The sequence below is a fragment of the Pollachius pollachius genome (assembly GCF_949987615.1).
Source record: "Pollachius pollachius genome assembly, chromosome: 8".
Classification (NCBI taxonomy): domain Eukaryota; kingdom Metazoa; phylum Chordata; class Actinopteri; order Gadiformes; family Gadidae; genus Pollachius; species Pollachius pollachius.
The window spans coordinates 18,056,944-18,081,263 of NC_136941.1; the positions used below are offsets into that span (position 1 = coordinate 18,056,944).

At 46.2% G+C, this 24,320-nt stretch overlaps 2 protein-coding genes across 3 annotated transcripts; one reads left to right on the forward strand and one right to left on the reverse strand.

The window, feature by feature from the left end:
* Nucleotides 1-102: 102 nt before the first annotated feature.
* Nucleotides 103-19,019, reverse strand: LOC307079115 (protein bicaudal D homolog 2). Of its 2 annotated transcripts, XM_079741214.1 has the most exons (11): nt 18,847-19,019; nt 17,739-18,072; nt 14,180-14,392; nt 13,776-13,928; nt 11,348-11,851; nt 9,360-10,235; nt 6,438-6,617; nt 5,603-5,754; nt 5,091-5,147; nt 3,538-3,898; nt 103-2,363 (listed from the first exon to the last, which is right to left on the reverse strand). In XM_079741214.1, the coding sequence occupies exons 2-11, from the start codon at nt 17,994-17,996 to the stop codon at nt 2,358-2,360; spliced, it is 2,760 nt and encodes a 919-aa protein (XP_079597340.1). In that variant the 5' UTR covers nt 17,997-18,072; nt 18,847-19,019; the 3' UTR covers nt 103-2,357. The 2 variants fall into 2 exon arrangements, with proteins under 2 accessions (XP_079597340.1, XP_079597341.1); XM_079741215.1 differs by lacking the exon at nt 5,091-5,147.
* A 275-nt stretch (nt 19,020-19,294) lies between these two features.
* apex2 (APEX nuclease (apurinic/apyrimidinic endonuclease) 2) lies at nt 19,295-21,690 on the forward strand. Its single transcript, XM_079741232.1, has 6 exons — nt 19,295-19,482; nt 19,578-19,661; nt 19,765-19,945; nt 20,071-20,214; nt 20,305-20,374; nt 20,498-21,690. The coding sequence occupies exons 1-6, from the start codon at nt 19,368-19,370 to the stop codon at nt 21,626-21,628; spliced, it is 1,725 nt and encodes a 574-aa protein (XP_079597358.1). The 5' UTR covers nt 19,295-19,367; the 3' UTR covers nt 21,629-21,690.
* The last annotated feature ends 2,630 nt before the right edge of the window (nt 21,691-24,320 follow it).

Here is a 24,320-nt window from a genome sequence, read left to right on the forward strand (position 1 = left end):
TTGGATTCAGAAAGAGCCTGCATTCCAGTTCTATCTAAATGTCCTTAATACAACAATACATAAAGAGGAAGCTTACATGAACAGTATTTTATTTTTTCAAGACAAGTGGTTTACAAGGATGATGCATGTGAATGACATTGCAACAATTTACACAAAACATAAATACAGATGTCAATTGAAAATGTATACAACTACATAAATTATTCACATTCGCAACAAGAATTGATAAGCAGTAACAGGATTCCATTGAAAATTCTACTCCGATATTTATTTTTGGTAGAATATTTTAAATTGTTGCATATTTACATCCTTCATAAACCATATAATATTACCAACTAAAAACAGTAGTTGGTTAAAGGACCTTGAGGGACTCAGTACAGTACTAATGTGTACTCGTATCATCATACAAGGTGTGTGCATATACATAATAAAAATATTCTACCGAAATCAAGTATCACCTTAATCAGTGCTGACTGGCCACCTTTTTACCTCAAAAGCAAACAAATAAATTTGCTAATTAAAAAGAAAAATAATTTCTACAGTGTTTGCGTGATAGCCATTCTTTACAAAAGGTGACAGCAGTCCAAGATAAAGAGGCCAGCAAAAAAAAACAAGGCACTCAAATTTTTGATTTATAAAAAATCAGCAGGACGCGGTTTCTTCTAATTCACTAATAATCGACATCAATTGAAAATATATTTCCTTCTTACATTGATTTTTCAATTTTAAACGTGATTCTTAAGCTTGATTCTTCCCACAAGGTCCACTATTCACAAGATAATCCTTAAGATCCACATCACATTGCTTCTGATACCGGAGATCAGTATCTGATCCACATTTCAGTCCTGGGATGGATTACAAATCTCAGCATTTTAATTTGACCGTCAGATGTGAGTGAAGTTGCAAAGAATGTTATAACCTGTGGAGATCTTAAACTTTACTCTTGTAAGTAAGCATCTAAATAGGAAACCATATTTGCATCTATAAGGTTTCCAATCATGCCTCTAAGAAGCCATTAATTAAATGGGTTAAATTGAATGAAGGAACCTGTATGTGCCAAATGTATGAATTCAACTGTGCATGGAGTCAGTATCAACAGGATGTTGACTCATACCAATGTGTTGTCATCCTTGTGTTACTAAGACACACTGGGCTATCTATGTTATGGTAATCAGGCCAATGGGGAATCTGAAAGCACAATTACATCAATCCTGTATATTTTGTTTGAATCACATAGATATGTCCCTTAGATATGTTGGTTAAAGGTTTTTTTTTGTAGACAAATTGCTTTAAGAATGTACTGGAACTTTACCGCAAGAAAATAAGTAACCTAGTAACAGCTCACTCTAATCTGAACAAATGAGAATAAACAATAACCGTCCTGACACGTCTGCATAGCTGGCAACGTAAACTGGATGTTGATCCAATCATATCTTCAAATCACGGTGACTGATTAATTTGTGTTTGACCTGAGGCGGTAGCAAAATGGCTGCATCATACTCCCCAGTGAAGTGATCTGTTCGCTGAACTCTAAAGGTTGCTGTAGCTGATCGGTCAAAGCCAGAGGGTCTGAAATGGATATCACACTATGACACCTTTGTATCAGGGTCCGTGATACAGAAGAGGATTCTGAAGATGGATGGGCCACAAGACTATTGCAAGCAGTAGACATTTGTGTATGCTATTATTAGAAAGCTACAGAGTCTAAACCATAGTAGTTGTGAGGGTCAGCACCACTAAATGGATAACCGAGAGGCCTAATCAGAGAAGGCCACACTAAAGGCAAAAGGTTTCTGGATGTTTTAGGGCAACAGGTCACAGCCTTGCATATACATCACTTTAAAACACGGTACATTTGGGACGGGACGAAGCCATGTGGAAAAATACTTGTGGAAACTAAACATCGTATTGGAAAGATTCGGCCTAGAATAAATACTGTCAATGGAACTTCTTCACAGCACACAATCTTTAAAAACACAAGACGATGGGACGGGAGGTTATGTGGCGACATTTAAGACACCACGGAGCCAGGTGGGGAGCAGCAGGTCCCCCCCGCCCTACTGCGGGGGCCGGGCTGCATGCACGCAGGGGCGCTCTGCTCCGGGCGGAGAGGGAGACACAGAAGGCATGGATGGATGACAAGATGGTTTTAGTTTCAGCTTGTTGGATCCAGATGGTCTGGTGTTGTCTGGAGGGGAATGTGACGGTTGGGGGTCAGGAGGGAGGTGGTGGTGGTGGTGGTGGACAGGAGGTCTCGGTGTCGGGGTGGTGGCCGAGGGAGGAGAGGTTGGGTCGGGTCAACATGAAGACGGGGTCTCCTTATGGAGGAGTCGGGTGGTGGAGTGATGAGAGCTGTGTCAGCGCTACGGACAAGAGTTAGGACAGACACAAGACACGAGAACCGTTTTAGTTGAGGACGTCGAGAAAGACAGGAGGGAGGGGAGAAAACACGTTTGTAACTTCACATACATATATATTAAATCAAAAGGAGATTATGATGAATTTTAGAAATGAAATACCACTTTTAATTTATTGTTTGATATATTTTTGTGTATATACTTTTATTTTCTTTTTCTTTTAAATATATTTGATATATTGAAACAATGAACAGGTTACTATGATGTTAAAACACTTAACATTTGGTATCATCATAAATCACATTTATACTTGTGTTTCTATTACCAAAATGTGATTAATTCCAATAGCAGTTAATTCCGATCTCCAATATTAGTTATATTAGTAAGCTTGAGTTGCAAAAACTCGCCAATCGTTCTATCGCCTGCGGGACGATTTACAGTGAGAGCTTCGAGCTCTTCCTGGTTTGGGCGGGGCTTTACCTGCTGCGCCCTTACTGACCGGATCCACAAGCTCCTCGGCAGCCCTACTAGTCGAGGCAGAGCCGCGCCTGGCCTCTCGTACGACCCCTGAAAGTCTGCTCTTCTCAGACGGATAAGCGTCAGTGCAGGAGGAGGCAGGGGGTGCGGTGGGTCTAGACTCACACCGGGGATACAGCGCCTCGCCAGCACAGGACGTGTTGGCGCTGGCACACTCCTCCTGGGCCGAGAACGACCTCGTGACCAGGTGCTGTTTCCTCCTGACAGACACATCTAGGTTGGCCCTCAACAGGGGTTTGGATAGCTGCGGTGAGCCATTAGCATGCAGGTCGCGTGCGTTAGCGGGACAGAAATGCAGGGATTTAGTAGAAGAGGTTAGCTTTGCTACGGGCGGCGCTACGACGGAGGACCTGGGCGCGGTGGCGGGGCGACAAGAGGCCACAACGCGGGTTGTGATAAAGGTGTCCTGGCGGGGGGGCGCTGAGCCCCTGCGGCCCGGGTTACCCTGCCTGGTGTCACGGACGTACGTCTTCACCAGGAAGTCCCCGTCCAGGGAGCTGGCTGAGCCCCCCCGGCTCAGACCGCCATCACCGCGGGCACCGCGGCAGCCCGACGCGCTAAAGACGTCGCTGACGCTACGGCTCCTAATGAACGTGGCGTCCCGCGGGAGGGGGGCGGGGCAGAGAGGGAGGGGGGTTCTTACTGGGCTGGTGTGGAGGCTGCGGGTGATGGCGCGGAGCTGGCTGGTGGCCGTGTTGGCCGCGCTGCTGCCGAACACGGGGCTGGCGCGCGGGCTGTTCCTCACGGGGGGCCGCGCCGGGCTGTTCCTGGGGCTGCGGCTGGCGCGCCCCGACTTGGTGGCGAGCTCCTTGGCCCGGGAGCGGCGCGGGCTGCTGTTGAGGCTGTTGGGCGAGCGGGGGGCCTCCAGGTCTTCCAGCCGCTGGGTGAGGGCCAGCTTCTGCTGGATGGCCATGCGCAGCAGCGTGTTGAGGGTCTTCTTCTCGTCCTCGGCCGCCGCCAGCTGCCGCTGCATCTCGTCCAGCTGGGTGACGTACTGGTCACACCTGGGAGGCACGAGGGGGACGCGACGGGGAGTGGTCGCATGCACAAACACACACAAAACCACATTAAAGCAGGGGGACAGAGAAGCGCTCACACCCACGCACACACACACACACACACACACACACACACAACTTTTGTATACGTGAGGAACCGGAACCGGAGCCGGACTAGAAGTTAAACCCAGCGAGGACCGTGTGAAAGAGAGAGAAACAGAAGAGGGCTAGAAACCAGCGGGAAGAGGAAGAACCATTTCTGACGGAGTCAGGAAGGAGTTTAAAGAGAAATGGCATGAAGAGCATAGGATTATTCCATACTGCTATTATTATGACCCTTTAATCTTCCAGAATTTGAATGCCGTGCAAGCCGTTTACAGACTTGCAACTTGATGAAATATTAGTGAGTTAGCATTAGATCACATCAACGTTTTCAGCTGTATATGGTGTTGATTTATCATTTCGGTGTCAAATAAATAATGAACAGATTTGTCATCCTTTTTGGCACATTGAAAAGGGAAGTCAAACGACAAAGAACTAAGTGAGCAAGGGAAGTCAAATGTCGTTGGGTCTTCTTTCCTCTGTCGACACACGCAGTTGCCCCGACTGCCCAGATGAGGGCACTGCAGTCAGTCTTGCTTGCTAAGAGAGGCTCACGTGGAGCCCAGTAATCTTCGGTCCTCCTCCACGCAGAATCTAGGCCCTTGACCTCACTCTGCGCTCCAATCCTTCTTAAAGATAATCAAAGGCCAGCTCATATCCGTCTGGAGAGACCGGGACCAGACGGCTTACCATGACTGTCTTCCCATGCCCCTAGTCCAGAGACACCTCGCGCGCACGTGTGATTGGGACGGTAAAACAGAATCAATCAAACTAAATAGAAAACGATGCATTTTCTACAGGACAGCCTCATACCCAAGAAATAAAAGCAAAAGAGGAAAAAGGAGAAAAATACGAGAATGACCAGATTCTCTTCCACCACCTTTTCCACATGCACACCACACAGGAGGAACCCCGTTAGTCCTGCAAGCGACATGCCCTACTGCCTGGTGAGAGACAGGAGCTGCTCTCAGGTTAGTGAAGAAAGGGTTGTGAACGGTGTGCCCAGGCAGGCAACGCATGTGCACACACACGCACGCACGCACGCACGCACGCACGCACACAAACACACACTTCTACCCTCTCCCACCTCGCTTACATTAACCATGTCCAGGCTTCAGGTGACAAAGCCTGACTGCAGCGTGTTTCCGTTTCCCTGCAAGCACAGGGCACAGCATGTGGGGCTTAAGCTCCAGGTGAGGCCCTGGGGAGGCTGTGCGCCCCGCGCCTCAGCACCACGCTAAGCCTTTAAGAGGACACCGGTCGCAAAAGATGTGCCGTGACAACGGCCTCGATGCTAGACAACGAGGACATAAGCCGAGAGTCAACAGAGGAGGAATTCGGTAAAGCAACAAATAAATAAAAAGTACACAATTTAATGTCACGGACAAAAATGATCACTAGGCTTTCCCCTTGAAGCTTCAATGTGATATGCGTGGTTAGTGTGATATCCGTTGTTAGGACAAAATCATTTCCTAGAAAGAATTTCCAACAAAAGCATTTCCTGGCCCGCGGCCCCTGGCCCACCTCCCTAAGCCATGCGCAGTATCTTATGGGAGCACGTACGTCGCATTAGCCTCTGTGCAGAACAAAACGGGGGGGGGGGCTTACCGGCTGGCGAACATGACTCGCAGAGAGGAGAAAGTGGCGGCGTCCTCCTTCAGGGCCTTGAGCTCGTTCCTCAGCTTCACCATGGTCTCCGACACCATGCCCTTCTCCGTCTCATACTTGGTCTTCAGGTTGGACAGCGCCAACTCTGCCGTCTGAAACGGAGACACGAGCCAGGCACACGCACACATTCCGTTACAGACCCAGTCAACGGGCTGGCTCCCCTTTCCCTCTTGTTTCTGTTTATTTTTAAGTCAAACACAAACAGCGGGGAGGATTATGTAAATACAGCCACTAACAGATGGCTGCAGTTATTTCTGCCTATGCCTGGCTCATTCGGGGACCTTTGGTTTTCATAATAACTCACGGAATTGTCTATTAGGATAGATTTACTCAGGTTAGCCAACAGCTTTTGTTTTGGTAACAGCAAGACATGGCTGCCGGACGTTCTGCTAGACCTGGAGGGCTGGTCTGTGACTCGGCTCAGTCCGGGCAGATTATTATGTGCGTGTCTGCGTGTGCGCCTTAAAAGGGAAAGTGATGTTGGTCGAGGGGGTTAGGAGCGGATCACGACAGAAGGCGGTGCGTCACAGTAAGGCAGGAGGGGGGTGGGAGGACTGCTTCATCACACTAAGCCAAAGCCTCTGTTGTTGTTAGCATCTGAGCACGCTCTAAATGAATGATTATGTCATTGTTGACTTTTGCAAATAATGCCACAATCAATTGGCCTACCCAGAACCTAACTCTATGAAAAGGTAGGCCGTGACAAGGCGTGGCCTGTTGCTATAAACACTGAGCCTGGGTGTCTCGCTGTGGTTGCCTGTTCCCGTCTTCCTACCTGCTTGTTAGCCTTGAGCACGGTCCTCAGAGTGGCGATCTGCTCCCTCTTGGTGCTGAGCAGAGACTTCAGTTTGAGCACCTCCTCCATCAGGGTCTCTGCGTCGCGCTCGCACTCCCCGCTGTTGCCGAACGCCGAGCAGGGAAGGGCGCCGCGCTGGCGACACAGGTCCACCGCCACCTGGGGACAGGGGGAGTCACAGTGATTACGGAGCCCAACTGTCGGGACTAAACCGCTCCAATCATTATCATTATCATTGACCGACTGTTGTCATTTTGTTTAGTTTTTGAATATGTTCATTAGGGTGTGTAAATATGTACAATGGCCGATCCTTACAGGATCACTCTTTGCTGGATGTTCTTTGTTCAAGAAATGGGAGCAAAATGTTGGCAAAGAAGCCTCAAGACCAAGGAAAAATTTGCACCCAGTTGAAAAGCTAAACTACCATATAGTAAAAGCTAATTAATGTAAATACTATAAGGTAGTAGCAACCGGCCACTCTACTGTATGTGTACAGAGCCTAAATAGTCTGGATCGTTTATGAAGAGGGTGCGGTGGGTAACCTTTGAGTGTAAACTACATGAGAGATGCTTATATATGTAGCCTACTTTTAGCTGCCTGTGTGGCACAAGCCTTTTATCCAGATATACAACCGCGTTGCTCACAGGCTATATCTTTACAGGCTGAAGGTCTCGTGTGCTATGATTTTAAAGGAGACATATTATGGTGTTTTCCCAACAAGTAACCATAGTATTTGAGTTCCAGAAAACTTTGTTTTGAAGCTGTTTGTTGGAAATAGCTTTTAGGAAAAAACGCTATCCGCAGTACGGCCGCTGTTGAAGCTGTCCGGCCGCCGCCAAAACTTCGGCGGCAGTCCGGCAGCTCCGGCGGTGTACTCCGGGAGCTGAACTGCCGTCGAAGCTTTCCGCCTTCTCCGGCGGGTGACCTCCGGGAGCTCAGCGGCAGTCCGGCAGAGAAAGGGACTGTACTCCCGGAGCTGAGCTGCCACCGAGTTCCCCCCCGCCGGAGCTGCTCGTCCGCTGGTCCACAAAATCGTAGCTATGATTGGAGGGGATTGGGGTAGTGGGAGGTAATATTCAACTGTGCCCCCTTCCTAACTAGGAGGGGGCGCCGAAACTGACTCGCTCATTTGGTAGGCCGGGTACTTTCAGAAATGCATTTCTCACTCAAAAAATCATGTACAGACTTTTTTCAAAGTTTGTATGTGTGTGGGAGCACCAGACACCCAAAACAACACCCCAAATCCCAGGAAAAGTGTTGTTTTCATAATATGTCCCCTTTAAGGAGTCAACCAAGGCGGCGATAGACTATTGGTTACATTTAATATTTATTAGGAGTGATTTAGAGAGTTTTGCACACACAGAAACAAATTGGAAATGTATCATTGGGATGAATACATTTAACCAGAACTACACATTAATGAACAGTATGCAAAGGAAGCCTGTACTGTATTCGCATAACCAACTGACTATTTGTGACGTCCCGTTATGAAAGGAGTGCCGTCAATGGCTTCACTCACGAGCTCAGACCAGGGGGCCAGCAACAGGATTAAATATGTTAAAGCGGGTTGACATTACTTTCTCAGTAACTGAACCTAAAGACCGCGCATCTACTACACAATCGTTTTTGAGTCACGTGATCGGCTGCAGAAATCTGCATAATTCAAGTTGCTCAGCCGATCACATGTTTGGGGCGTATATCGGCCGATAATGATTGGTGTCTGATTAAACTGTGTATTGCTTACCAATATTGCGACAAAGCATCGAAAAAATGGGTTCCACCAAATATGTTAGGGTTCCACCAATTGAAAAACCAGTAGAAAACGTCAGTCTTTAAGACTGCCGAGACTGCGTCTACACATCGTACGTTTGTTTACACTGGTCACCGTAATAACGGCGCAAAACTGGTGACCTACCAATAACTGTATTTGAAGGTTTTTTCTGTACTTGCCTTTTGGCTAATGGCAAACCTTACAATACATACATACATTCTTTACATGAAGCGCTCCATCTCTAATCCGCACACATAGCTTGGTGTACAGGCCTGCACAGGAGGGTTGGTTGTGGTCAGGGGCTAGAAACAGTCTTTAATGAGGATTATAAGAGGGGGGCTGGTACCAGGGAGGAGGAGGACTTTCCCCAGGGCTCGAGCGGAGCTTGTTCAGGAAAAACACAGCGCTGCCAAGGGTTTACGTGGCTAAGGCTTTGTTATAAAAGATAAGAGGATGTTCTTTTTGGGTAAAAAGTGCTATTGTATCCAACAGTCTCTTAATGTCCATATCAAATGATCAAAAGACACAATAAAATAGACGATAAACTGCCAGTGTCAGTTAAGGTAATCATTTGGAAGATTTTCCTGTAAATAATTGTCTTAATTCTCTGCTGTCAAATGAGGTTACACAATTTTAATCAAGCTTATGTTCCAATGATGGAAGCCCTTGTATATAATAATGAATGTTACCAACTGGGTATCTGTGGCAGCTTTCCCTGCGCACAGGTAGTGATGCGTTTTCCATCACCCAGCGTCTGTGGTTTTGTCAGAGGGTTGGCCAAGCTACTGTGCCTTATGCACAGTTTTTCCTGGTTTCTGCTAGCGTTGCAACTTAGCGTAGCCTATCAATGGCCGAACCATCAAAGAAAGAATTGATGCCTACCTCCAATGAAACTTAAAAAACGCAATAGTAATCATGACAATGAATTCTGCGATCCGAAGCCACAGGACCCCTCCGACATGTTTCACTGTACTTTTAGACAACAATAGAAGTCCTCCCCACCTAAATACTTTTGATTGTTCGAGGTTGGCATAAGACACTCCCCTTTCCCTTTTAAGACGATAAGCAAAACAACCAATGGTGGCCGTGGAACCGTGTGGTTAACGCCGTCTCTGAGAAGAGCCTCTTACCCGGAGGTGTTTGACCTGGCACCTGATGACCGCCATCAGGTTGCGGACGTTGGAGGGGTCCCTGAAGTCCAGTGAGGGGGTCCCAGGGCAGCTGGCCGGGTCCGCGCTGGACCCCGAGCTGTCCACCTCCCCCATGAACTGCAGGGCCGCGGCCTTGGAGCCGAAGAGGTCGCTGGAGCGCTGCTTTCTCTGCGCCTGCTGGGCCGGGGTGGGGTGGTGCACCCGCCGCCCGCTGCCCCCGCCGCCGTTGGCCCGGGCGCCGTCGCGGTAATAGTCTAGGGTGACCCGTTTGGGCGTCAGGTTGTTGCACACGCAGATGTGGTGGTAGAGGTTGGACAGCTCCTCGGAGAAGGCCAGCAGCTCCTCCTGCGCCACGCTCAGGTGGCCCTCAGAGTCGATGGCCACCTTGCGTGTGGCGCCGATCTCCTTCTCCAGCTCGCTGATGCGCTCCTGGTCTTGCCGGCTCGACTTGATGCACTGTCGGATCTTGTCGGCCAGCTCCTGGGCCTCCGCCCGCCAGCGGTCCTTCTCCTGCTTGCAGCGCTGCTCCAGGCTGGTGTAGCGTGCCCCGGCCTGCGTCAGCTCCTCCCGCAGCAGCAGCAGCTCCTCCTGGGCGGCGCGCATGCGGGCCTCCAGCACCTCCGTGCTCTTGACGTCCAGCTCGTAGTCGTAGTCGCCGCCGCCGCCGCCGTTCTCCGCCTCGTTGTCCCCGCCGCCGGCTTTCTGTCCGCCCTGCTGACCCCCGTGGATGACCTCCAGCTGCTGGGTCAGCGAGCCCACCTTGTCCTCCTGCTGGCTGAACGCCTGCTTGGACATGACCAGCTGCATCTGGAGCTCCTCGATGGTGCTGACCAGCGTGGCCTTCTCTCGCTCCACCTGGGCCACGCACAGACAGAACATTAGTTCATATATTTATATTATTGTTCATTTATTCATTCTTATTCATCATATTTATTGTATTGATACTGTTCCATATTGTCTGTCCACAGGGCCTCATTGAAGAGGAGTCCTGGGACTCACTTCTCTGTTTAAATAAATGTTGATGTAAATGCGACTTTTAGTTAAATCGTCAAAGCCCAAAAAGCCCAATGACCATTTAAGCCTTTTAGTGACCATCGCCCAGAGCAAAGAAACACACCCGACCCAAACATTTCACATGCGTCTGTCATGAATCATGGATGCACTATTTATAGATTGGTTTACTGCCCCCATTCTGGAGCTCAGAACATCTGCTGGGCAGAAGCAGCTGAACCCAACCCCCTCCCCTGTGCTGGTGCAGAGTGCATCATGAATAATATATCTCCTTTACAAACTAGAGCAGGGACAATGGTCAACATCTTCCTTTTCTTAAGTACCCTCAAGAAAACACAATTAAGAAAGCCGGCGCAGGGCGTAGTGAGTGGCCAAATGGATCGGAGGTGCATTGTGGTTTTATGGGCCTTGAGGAGGTGGCAGCCTCATATATTACAGGGAGGCAGAATGTGCTAGTGACAGATTGAGGATGTGGTTGGAAACAGGAAGCAGCAGATATAATGTCAGGTAAAGTGTGGCTAACTGATCTGTCTGACACCCTCAAATCACTATACCATAGAATGGGTGAAGGGTTTCCTTACATTTAAGAATTATAATATAGATCTATTACTATGTGTGGTATAAAGGGTTGTCAACCGTTTTAGAAAGCAGAATATCTATCCATCTCTCTACCTTCTATCTATGCATATGTTTAACTATCTATAAGTAGATCTATATCTTTATCTATCTCTTTATAAATATTCAGTGTTCTATATTATAATATATTCATCCAACTGATACATATTGTGAGTATGGTTATTGTCATGTGTTTTGCCTCTGAGGGAGAAACCTTCTGTATAAACTGCGTGTAGCTGAGGTTGTCCTGACGGGGAGGGACATTCATTATGTCATAGCGCTGCGCCACAGGTACGACAGTCCCCAACGTGCGACAGTGCCGCCGCGTCGACGCCCTGTACCTGTAGGAGCTGCTGCTTGAGCTTCTGGCTGTCTGAGAAGTGCAGCTCACTGAGCAGGTCGGACACCAGGCCGGACGTGGGCGCGCGGAGGAAGACGTCGCTGCTGCGCGGCGTGGAGTAGCGCTGGATGAGGCCGTTGGTCTTGGAGCCGCCCGAGTGAGGGTTAGCAGAATCGGGAGCGGAGCCAGGGCCGTTGTTAAAGCCGCTGTCCTGGTCCTCTCCCTCGCCTCCCCGGCCCCCCGGGCCCTCCTCCTGGCTCTCGTCCAGCTGGTCCAGGTGGAGCTCCAGGTTGCCCACCGAGTCGAAGGGGTTGAGGGAGAGGGCCGAGAGCTCCCTCCTCAGGTTGTTCTTCTGCTCCCGCTCCTCCTTCAGGGCCTCCAGGGCCTCATCCAGCTGCCGCTCCGCGATCTCCTTGAGGCGCGCCGCCTCGTCCAGCTGCCCCCGCAGGTCCTCCTGCTCCTCGTCCTTCTGGGTCAGCTCCAGCTTCACCGCCTCAAACTCCACCTGCGGCGCCATGGCGACCAGGGCCCCCGGGACACAGAGCAGCCATGGGTTAAGGTCTTATGGTCTTTAAATAGGACAAAGAACCCGGTTAAGGTGCGCTCGCTTCAGACGCCGTAAGACACCGTGAGCACGTCGCTAAGTCAGGCCGAGTGTTCCCGAGAAAACAGACACAATTAGAAAGGGATTAAAACGTTGTGCTTTTGAACTGTACATCTATTGTTTGGCGCGTGGCGGAGTCAAAGATTTTAACTCCGGAGGGAGTCCCCTCTGCAGGATGCGATGCAAGGCTCATAGCCCCTGCCCCCCCAGAAATCCCAGCTCCCTTTTCCGTATAGAAGAACAATGGAGTGGGTCACGCTCCTATGCTTCTCAAGTGTACACACTTTGAGAGTGATCTGTTTATCTGTTATCTGCAGCTACTCTCCATGGCAGATGATTGCCTCCTACCACCAGCGCACCACCTCCCAACCGGCGGAAGGTTTTAATTACAGCTAATTACGACAGCTGGTGGACTCCCTTGTAGATTGCTATCGCTGGTTGAAGCCTTGGTAATTAGTGCAATCAGCTGGTACGGTGCTGTGTCATAAGCCGTGTTCGAAATCGTTCCCTATCACGGATATAGTGCACTATATAGGATGCTCGCCATTTTGTAGTGATGTTCGAATTCTCAGTGGTTAATTAAATTAAATTATAATTAAAATACCCCAAATTTGAGTGAACATTCGATGTTCCCCACATTACTCCCGTATACCACAATGCAATGCGGTCGTGTTTTTCCGGAGGAGAAGAAGAAGCTGAATAACCGCAAAAAAGAAAGCCGGAGACTCCATTTAATGATGGAGTCTCCGGCTTTCGTTTAGAAATGCCAACAATTTATTTGGGATTTAACATGAAAATGAACCCTGAAAATGTAACATTCAAAATTAATTTAAAAAACCTTGATCAAGGAAATGTAACATTCAACATCAATACAACCTCCAGCCTTCCTCGTGAGTGCCCGGTTTGTTTACATGATGTGGCCGCATCTGCCTGCGTCGCACAAATACCCGGCGCATTTACTGACGCAAATGACGTTTAGAAATGTTCAGCGTAGTGTCAAAAGTTTCAAACACAGCTATAGTGACAACATGCATACGCAGAATGTGTTGTAATGTGGTTAGAGAGTCGGAAAACAATGTATTCAAATAAGCGTGCATCGAGGCCCTGGCCTACATTTCAACAGAAAGTGTTTTTGTCTTATTGCATGATGGAGAAAATACAATTGGTGTGGGGAGGAATATTTGTGAAAATGGAGTGGGAAATAATGTTTTCAGAATTGTGTTGATAAGGCCTGAGAGAGATGAGAGCCTCCAATACAGCCTCCAGACAAGATTAGTTTGCAATCAGCGGTCCCAAACCCTCAGCGACAAATCAATACCAGTTTCTCAAGCTCTCGCCCCGCCTTGGCATCTCACCCAGAAAAATAGAGAGAAGTCTTAGGAATTCCTTTGTACTTTCTTGATACAGTATTATAGACAACATGTTTTGCTATGTAAGATTATTTAATTGATGTGTATGAATCGTATTCAAGCCAAGTCAAGTACATATTATTGATATGCACAGCAGTCTCAAAGGGCTTCACAGGCCACACCCTATTTACCCTAGGCCCTGAAGAGCAAGGAACCCCCTTTCCTAAGGGAAGAATTTATCAACAGTTAAATAATTAAGTCACAATGAGCACCAGGTTGTTTAACATGTCATATGAAATTCAGCCATTTAGAGCACTATGCCATCTGCAAGATCTCCTAGCACCAATCTACAACATTAAAATCTATTTTGACAAGAGTGTAATGGATCTCTTCCTTAAACAGTTAATCATGAAAACACATTTAAAGCAGGGTTAGGATGTGGACCAGGGGGCTCAGCTAGAATGTCTCGTCCTCACCTGGTTCTCCTTGAGCACGGACACCTGTTTCTGTAGAGAGATGTTCTCCTCCTCCAGCTCGCAGCTGTCCTGCAGCTGCCTCAGCTCGCGCACCTTGTACTCCTTCATCTCGTCCCGCAGGCGGTCCTTCTCCGCCTCCAGACACTCAGACTCCTGGAAAACACAGTCCATGAGCAAGGCAGCAGAACGCAGAAACCATAGAAGAAAGTGTATATAGTTTGAGTGCATTGGATTTTTTTTTACAGTGGACTATCCATGTCGAATATATTAGAATATAAGCCTCCAGTTCATTTTTATTTGACAGGGAATTAGTCCCAGTCCCATGTTTGGTAAAGAGCATGTGGATATGTGTCAATATAAGATTTGGTGCAATGGGATAATATGATGATGATGAGCAGCCAAACCTTCTTCAGATGTCCAGCGAGCCCCCCGATCCGATCGATTTCAGCATGGGCATTACCCAAAGCCAGACGGGCCTGCTTCAATTCCGCCTGGACCTCCTCCAGGCGGGTTGCCATGGCAGCCTCCTTAGTAGCCGTCTCCTGCATGAGATTCTCCTCCCGGCACTCTCCATCTGCAGCTGCGCGCTTCTGACTGCTGACAGAGTCTGCGAAGGCCTATACAGCGGTGGGAAAAACCAAAGGGAAATGTGAGACCTTTAGATAAATCACATTCCAGTATAAAAAGAATGTTGAACACCTCGCCTTGTTATCCTATTTTATGATGCAAAGAATACTGTAACGCATGACAACTCGTCATTTCAATTTGGTTATTGTTATAACAACAGGACCAAATTCAGCCAGTCTTGTAGAGTACAATACCAGCCTTTATTCTTTGTTTTCTACACCCATGAGAAACGCAGAGAATTCTTCCAAATTTGATTTGGTAGATTAAATTAGTCTGATGCCAACAGCAAAGGTTTAGACTCAAGAGTCCTCCCCCACATCATTACAGATGGCATGTTGCACTCAAAACGCTGCATCCATCAGTGCACATCAACAACAGCAGAGGGAAGAGCTGCACTATATAAGGAGATAAGTAAAATGAACATATGACTAAATGTGTTCCCCTGAGCATTAGGTCGCCAAGGCTTATACAACCATGTTTCAATGTGCATTATGAAATTCTTGGAATATTTGCTTACCTGCCAAAATAAATGGGTGTATGTGTACGATGTGAATTATTAGAAAATCCTTCAACCCAATTCCCTTTAGCTTTACTGGACATTTGTTACATAAGATGTTACATGGGCAGTGATCGTGCTAAAATTCAACATGCAATTACACAGGATTCTATGTCTTGGAATTTCAATCCAATCAGAACTGACCTGGAATGAATAGTTGCAACCTTCTAAATTGAGATCAAATGATGGATGTTTTAGTCATTGTCACCACTAGTCTAATAATTCCTGCTTGGCTGGTACATTATTAGGCCTTTCACACATGCAGTGTAAGCCGGACATTCTCAGAATCCGCCCCTCCAGAGTTTACCAAGCCAGGCCCCTCGTGTAAAGTCCAGAGAACCGGAGAGTTCACAACGAGCGAATGTTGATGGCGTTTCTATCAGGCACCTGGCGCGAAACCGGCAGCACGGTGCTGCTTCGTACTATTCTCTTCTCGCCTGTATTTTGTGTTCCTTTCTGCTTTCCACTCTTCTGTTGACATTGTGGATATGTCTATATGAGTGCAGTATTGATGTCACCGCAAAAGAGTCAGCATTATGAAGTTGGTAGCCTCCAGAGTTGGTATATTGGAATTTCAATCCAATCAGAACTGACCTGGAATGAATAGTTGCAACATTCTGAATTGAGATCAAATGATGGATGTTTTAGTCATCGTCACCACTAGTCTAATAATTCCTGCTTGGCTGGTACATTTTTAGGCCTTTCACACATGCACTGTAAGCCGGACATTCTCAGAATCCGCCCCTCCAGAGTTTACCAAGCCAGGCCCCTTGTGTAAAGTCCGGAGAACCGGAGAGTTCACAACGAGCGAGTGTTGATGGCGTTTCTATCAGGCAACTGGTGCGAAAGCGGCAGCACGGAGCTGCTTCATACTATTCTCTTCTCGCCTAAGGATGGCGAAACTGTAAAATATTCTTGACCGACCACTGAGCCTCATTAACCGGTTAATACCGGTTAACCGATCAGATTAAAATGTGCCATTTAAAACGCCAGCCATTTCGAGCCGCTCCAGCCGCCTGCTATTTCGTAACTCTGCTTATCTCTCTCCCGTTCTGCCTCAGACTCACACAAACACACTCTCCGAGTGAGAGGCAGTGGCTTTAACCGCGGCACGACCTGTGTTTGAATTGAAACACGAGGCATGCTTACTGTAAGTTGACCGTGTGTAGAGAGCGGGGCCAATCGGAAGAGGGCAGAGTTAGGAGCTCATTTGAAACATTGCCGCGGCCCATTTAAGAAAATGACAGCTCCGAAGAGACGCCACTTGTTTAGTTTGGAGGAGACGGAAAAATTGAATGTAAGGGATAATTATTTTCACTTCACACAAAAAGATCTTGGAATGAGATGACTAACTGTAGGCTTATAGCGTTTAGTCTACTGTCCATAATAATTTAGAGATCATATTCTCCGCCGCTCGCATGCGGGAATAATGAAGACTAGAGGAGAAATTAAACAGTGGGCTAGAGACGCGGTGTCCGTCCATCTGATCATTTTTTTGTGTGAAGTGAAACCAACATACAGTCCACAGTCCACACTGACCCCAAATTTTTTTTTAGCAGACAAGCGACTAGATTGATCGGTTAACGTTGATACGGTCAACCATCAGTCAAACGGTCATCGGTTACCATCCCTATTCTCGCCTGTATTTTGTGTTCCTGTTTCTGCTTTCCACTCTTCTGTTGACATTGTGTATATGTCTATATGAGTGCAGTATTGATGTCACTGCAAAAGAGTCAGCATTATGGAGTTGGTAGCCTCACCCGTGAACTTTGATGTGTTGGAAACCAAACACTGCGACTTCTGGTGTATACTTTTTGCGTCACGCTCTACACGCTCTACTCAGGCGCCCCCCCCCCCCCCACCCAAAGTATACAGAGTATCTCCATTATGTGTAAACACGTCTGATACTGCTTATCTGCGGTTGTGTGTTGCATGTGTTCATGTGTGAAAGACCTTTATATAAGGATATATATAAGGATTGAACCATAGTCACACAGTAAGGAGAAAAACCATTCAATGGAATATCCCTACTCAGATTACAACTCTTGGTATTCACATCATCTATGCATGTGATTGTTTTGATTCAATTTTTTCCATTACAATACAATAAAAAGAAGAGCATTCTTCTGTTTTGAACAAACATGCAAGCCCATCTCCAGTGACTAAATATCACATGCTATTGTCGGGATGGTTGACCTCATGAGCACTGAAAACAACTGAACTAAACCTTACTATGAATCCTGCGTGTGTCCTGCACTTACTTGTGCTTGTTTTATAAAACAAAGATCATGTTTCATTTTTTATACGCTTTGATTATTCTCAACTTCACTTGCAAGTCCCTTTGTATGAAAGTGTCTCCAAATGGAATACATGATTTGAAGAGTTATGTAGAACAGGAGATTGATATTAAACTTGCTTATACTAGTCGCAACATTATGGTCCTTAGTATTACTTATTTCATACAAGTATTTGTAACTTATAATAAGCGGTTAATAGGCAGATATAATCAAGGAATTTAATGATAATGTAAGCTATGCAATTGTGAAAAAATGCATAGTTTAGAACAATATCTATTTAGTAAATTAGTATATCCTAAAGGGCAAACCACCAGTGTAAATTCCAAAGATTCTCAATTCATCATAACACATATTGATTACAGAATGCTGAAACATGAGTTCTCTCCAAAGCCATTTGAGTCTTTAATAAATAATTAAGTACATTACAACCAACGTATTACATATAAAATATGTGGTGTAATGGCCGAGTCTGACTCATCCTACCTCTTTGAGCTGCTGTAGCTCCTGTCTGAGTGCCTCATGCTCTTCCTCCAGCTGCCTGTGCTTGGTCTTTAGGGCAGAGCTTTCCTCCAGCACCACCAGGCCATAGCGGGCCGCCTGCAGCTTCTGATCCGTGGCCTCCTGGAGCTCCAGGGAGAGCCGCAGCACCTCCGCATTCAGATCCCCGCTCCCCATCTCCATTTCAGCCTGCAGCTCTAGAGCCAACTCTGTACCCGAGGACTCCACGTCAGCCTCCAGCATCTCTCTCTTCTGGCCAGCCTCTGGTCGATCCAAGGTTGTATTGATCTCTTCAATTCGTAGCTTTCATCACGACACGCTGGGAGTGAGAAGAAAGAGAGGACTTTAGGTGAACTGCAGTATACACATTCCCACCCTGATAGCTAGTCCAGGGTCGCAGCAGAGCACCATTATCCGCAGCAGGGCTGCACATGTCCCCAGGAGCTGCAAGATCAAATGGTTAGCTCTCAATGCCACGGCGTTAAATAAAACATACTCATTGAATAAATCAACCGTTGCGAAGAAGCACGTCACTTGTCGATGCATGTCCTAATCTGAAATAAAATAAATGGCCAGCGTACGTTTAAAAGAGAATGCGGATACTTAGCTAGCATTGAATGATGTGTTAATGTGCAGGTGCTTCGCAGACAGCGGTTTGAGCACTAGTAATAAATAGTTAACCTTTTTTTATTATTATTATTACTATCAAAGAGCAAAAAAACAGTTCGACACACACGACTACACTGACTGGGGTGGGGTCGTAGTCCCGGTGTCTGATCGCCCATTGACCGACGATGGACACACACCGGACTGTCCGAACCAGCACCACAACGGCGCTATTAAAACCCCATCTGGTTGCTAGCATGAACATCTCTGGCCTTCAGTAAAGTATACACCGAAGCCATTTGAGCAACACACTCTAGGTCGGCTCTGTCCAATGTATGGCTAACATCTCCGTTGTCCAGATCAACATAACGCACAACAATGATTCGCTGACGAGATGGTTTATTCACGCGTTAGCTCGCCTGGAAACACCGGATCCAGTTAAGCAAGCTAATCCCGATGGTCACAATTAGCCCCGTTGGCTACTCACCAGTAGATCGTGTTCCGGGGAGCTACCGTATCCACTCAAACACAAATATGCCGCGAGTTGTGTTTGTTAAACGAAATGTCAATCAGTTACGACCCCTGAGCATCGGCGCCTAAACCAGGCCAGTCCAGAACAAGGCGTCTCTCGTTCTCACCCGGTTCTCCGTTCCCCGGTGGGCTCGAGCGTCAAAGCGCGCGGAAACCGAGCGACTGCTCCCTCTAGCAACGGCACCGGGACACTTCATGGGAATCTCTTTGAATTCGTCCTGGTTTTCACCAACGCAATTTATAGGAATTTAAAAATTCTAAACCTTTGATTTGAATATTTTTGTTTTCGTATAAATATGATATTTAGGTATTGTATAATACTTTTTAATATCGTTCACGTATTGGATTTCCGCTCGTCTTTGTTAGGACTTCCGGTTTACTTCCGTGTACTGTTTGCACCTGGACGGAGTTGGGCGTGGGTGTATTATAAAGAACTTAACGGTAACATGTAAACGTTATTACTGTACTTGATGCACAATGAAGATCGTCACTTGGAATATCAATGGGATACGAGCTTACAAAGGCGGGATCAAGAAAGCCCTCCAATCATTGGACGCAGATATAATCTGTCTGCAAGAAACTAAAGTGACAAGTAAGTTGAAGATGGAAGGTCAACAACGTGACAGTAGTCCATGCCAAAATAAATACCGCCTGCCTCTTACTGTCTCTTAAAATAACTCTGCACAGGAGACCTACTTGATGAAAGAACCGCTGTTGTTGAGGGCTACAACTCTTATTTCAGCTTCAGTCGTGGGCGCAGTGGCTATTCAGGTTAATAACATTTAAACACATTTACCACAATTGACCACCATCTATCTGCATGTAACTGGTAGTAAAAAAATAATAATCGTGAATTATGCCATCATGCATACAGGGGTTGCTACTTACTGCAAAGACTCTGTTGCTCCGTTTGCTGCTGAGGAAGGTCTCACTGGTTTGCTGACGAACCATGAAGGGGCCGTTGGATGTTACGGGGACCCTATGGAGTTCTGTGATGACGAGTTGCAACTTCTGGATAATGAAGGACGAGCTGTTATTACACAGCATCGATATATGTGAGATATGCCGATGTGCTCTTGGAGGCTTGCCTCAGCACATTTGTGGTGAAAGCTAAAAAGAAAAGGAGTCTTTGATTGCATTTCTCTCTATCGCTATTATCTTCTCTATCTTCTTTTCCCAGGTGCAAAAACCAGATACAGAAGGTTACTGTCTTGAATGTTTACTGCCCACGTGCTGATCCTGAGAAGCCGGAACGTAAACAGTTCAAATTGCAGTTCTACAAGTTGCTTCAGAGTCGGGCTGAAGCCATATTGAAGGCTGGAAGGTGACATTCTAGGCTTGTCATTAGTATCTGTGTTTTCACTTGTGAAGCTCAGACTAAAGGTCATGTTTTCTTTCTTTACCTTACCTGCAGCCATGTCATCATCTTAGGAGATGTGAACACATCTCACAGAACCATTGACCACTGTGACCCCAGTGACCTTGTAAGTGAAGAACTAGAATTGTGGACGATTGTTACCTCGAAGATTTCCCGAAGCTCGCATTGATGTGTAAGAAATAAAACTGCCCAATTCCTATCAATTTGATCAAATTTTTTTGTCACCCAGGATAACTTTGATGAGAACCCTGGAAGAAAATGGCTGAACGTTTTTTTAAGCGCTGAAAGTAAAAGCGAGTCGGGAAGAGAGAACGAGGGATCATCCACAGATGACGCCCTCAACACCGGCGGGAAATTCATCGATACCTTCCGTTATTTCCATCCGGAGCGCACACACGCCTTCACCTGTTGGAACACGCTCACCGGGGCCCGGCAGACCAATTACGGCACTCGCATTGACTATATATTGGCCGACGTCCAGCTGGCCAAAGAGCAGTTCACAGCAGCGGACATCCTGCCAGAGGTGGAAGGCTCAGACCACTGCCCCGTGTGGGCGAAACTCTGCTGCACACTTTTGGCCAGCCCCAAGCTTCCTGCTCTCTGCACCCGCTACCTGCCAGAGTTTGCAGGCAAGCAGCAGAAACTCTCTCACTTTCTGGTGAAGGTGGACCCGAAGTCCATGAGTACTGAGTCCAGGGATTCGCTACCCAGTTCTCAGGAGGCCGGGGAGAAGCGGGAGAACTTAAAGCCGCTAGGAGCAGCGAAGAGCAGTTTGGGAAAGAAAAGGCCTTTGGCACCGGGGTCTGGGACCCCGAAAGGGAAGAAGAGCAACGTGACCAAGACTTCAGCCAAGCTGCGACCGCCACAGGGCAGCCTGCTCGCCTTCTTCAAACCCAAGGCTTCGAGTGGAGCGCCAATGCTGAAGGCATCAGAAGCATCCAGCACGGCTGACCCAAACCCACTTCCCCGGTCACAAAAATCACAAATGGTCCAATTCAACCACACCAAAGTGGTCAACGGTGTCTGTGACTCCTCCATGATGCACACCTCCAGCCACCCTCTAGAGGAGAGTACCGGGGAGACGCCGAGAGAAACCAAGGCCGAACAGCGGATTGCAGAATCCACAGTGGCTCCTAAAGGGCCAAAGGGAGCTTCGCTGGGGTTCTGGAAGTCCGTTCTTCATGGGCCTCCGCCAGCCCCCCCATGCAAGGTCCACAGAGAGACTAGTGTACTGCGCACCGTCAAGAAGGAAGGACCTAATTTGGGCAGACAGTTTTTCGTTTGTGCCCGACCACAGGGACATGCCTCCAATCCCGAAGCTCGATGTAACTTCTTTGCGTGGGTTGACATGGGGAAGTAATGTTTCTTCTTTAATCAAGTGAGGAACATTAGGACCAGTAGAACAAAGAAGTGTGTATGGAATTAAGCCTTTTTATATCGTTGTGTTTTTGAATTAAGACAAAAAAAAACTAGAAAATAAAGACTTTTATAAAGTTATTTTCTTATTTTCTTTCTTATTATTGCATTGGAACATGAGAGTGGCCATATATTTGAGGAAGCACTCATAATGATAAATTCCTCAGTTAGTTACGTAAATACTATAAAATAAATACCAAATGCCAAATACAGCAAGAATACAGTAACTATGCAGTTACGCTACTTTTGACATGCAATTGAATTGACATTATTAGCTGTAATGAGCAGTTGTGCCCATTGGGTGGTGCTGTTAACGTAGGCATTGCTTTTACGGCTTAAACCATTATGATGGTATGTCGCAATTATTAGAGACATGCCTTTAAAAAATTAGAGCATACTAGCTGTTATTTGTATACTTTCAGGCCCATATAAGCTCTGTCTACTTCCATTCATGATGATGCTGTATGTATGCTTGTCTGTTACTAAGTGTAATTGGCCCATCAGACATAACCAGGGACATCCTCTGAACCACTAGTACACAGATGTTGTTGAAAAGAATGCAAATTGGATCAATCTTCCTTAACCTAAATTTCAAGTGCATTTATCATAGCATAAACTAGAATTAATGGTGACACAGACGTAGTGAAGCAGTTACAGAAATGTCGCAGGAAGTAAGGGTTATTGGTTTTTGGTGTAGAATATGTAAAAAGTACAGTGCTGGGGGATTGAACTAACAAGGTTTAAATATAAATTAAAATGTAGGCATAAAAAAGCCCTCGCACGAAAATTATTATTTCCTTCACCTCACAAAGGAGACTTTTAGAACAAGACTAATAAAACATATTTTCCTTAATAATGAACAGTTGGATTGGCACTGGAGTGTATGTTTAAGGTTCAAATAACCAATCTGAAATAAAATATTTCCAAATAACCTACACCATCAAAAACCCTTCAGTGCTACTTCCAGTGTTTTAGGGGGTTTGATGGCCTACTCTTTGTAGGCTCCACAGATCCGGCTTAGCCAAGGATAAATTGCCTCTGTGCCTTGATATTTACAATGAAAGATGGATTCCTTCATCTTTCAGCCATGTGTTCCCCACGTGGCTGCTGGTGCTCTGACTCAACAGGAACAGGGAGGGGCTACAGCCATGGTGATATGACAGGATGCAAAAAGCAGCCTGAATTTGGTAACTGCCATCTGGAATAAATGGGTTCTTTAACTGTGTTTACGTGTGTGTGTGTGTGTGTGTGTATGTGTGTGTGTGTGTGTGTGTGTGTGTGTGTGTGTGTGTGTGTGTGTGTGTGTGTGTGTGTGTGTGTGTGTGTGTGTGTGTGTGTGTGTGTGTGTGTGTGTGTGTGTGTGTGAAATAAGCTACTCAAGTAATAGTATAGTTACTGAAATTTTATTCAATTCCAAGTAAAGTATTGTAGTTAAAATGTACTCAAGTACCAAGTTCTCTTTTCAAAACCTACTCAGAGTACGAGTTATAGTTACTTTTTTACTGGTCATATTTAATGCCTTACCAATCATACGTTTTCAACTGCAAGGGGGGATCAAAAATCTCTAATCAGGGTTAAATTTGAACAATGACTTTGAGCAATTTTACATCCTGTCATTGCACTTTTACATCCTGTCAGAAGAAGAAAACTTTTGAAAAGAAAACTTTTGAAAATGTATCTTGATTATATTGGTTTGTGACTTAATTAGTTTCTTTCAAACCCAACAAACCATAGATTAAGGCCTTCTATTTTAGTCTTTAGCCTACTTTGACTTGAAGGAGTGTCATGACACTATATGCTTGACATCTGTGATATTAACACTCCTCTTATCTCTGAATCATTTGTTCAATAGCCTACACAAAATGACTAAAACTATTTCAAGTCCATTAATGAAGTTTTATTTTGAAGCTTGACATAACAAGACAGTCTTATCCATTCAGCCTACCGACTACACCCTAGACTAACTGCACTGAGGGCTGAAAGGTAGGCTTGTCGCTAGGTGAACTCAGAAATTCTCAGGCCAATGCAGCATGCATCTTGTCGTTCTCAACATAGGCCTACTTGCCTAATTTTTTTTACTTAGTAACTTGGTGGTTTAATATGTTACGAAGTAGAATACTTACTTAAACGTACTTAAGTAAAAGTAAAAGTACAGTTTTAAAAAATACTTTAAAAATACCCCAAAAAACGACCACTTGAGTAAATGTAATTAGTTACTTTCCACCTCTGGCCTATACTCACTTATTCAACTGTCCCACTAGTGTAAAGACAGAATTATAAAATGCACTATAAACACACACAAAAAAAGGAGATCGCGAAAATAGATATATAGGCTGTTACGTATTTTAGGAACACAAGCTGTATTTCCCTCACTTAACCAATAGGGGGTAGGACCAAATATATAAGCCGTAAATACTACACATAGCCACAAGGGAAAGCAGGACATTACTGAAGGCTACAATAGATACTTTAGCCACAGAGGGCAGCATCACAGACCAGGCGAGGAAAACCGAGGATTACGTCACACCGGTTTCTCTCCGAGTCTTCCGGTCCTCGCTGAGTCCATAAAGAAGACCACCTGGCCACGAAACCTTTAGAACTCTCCCGGCAGCGATTACCATACGTGGGTTTGTGGT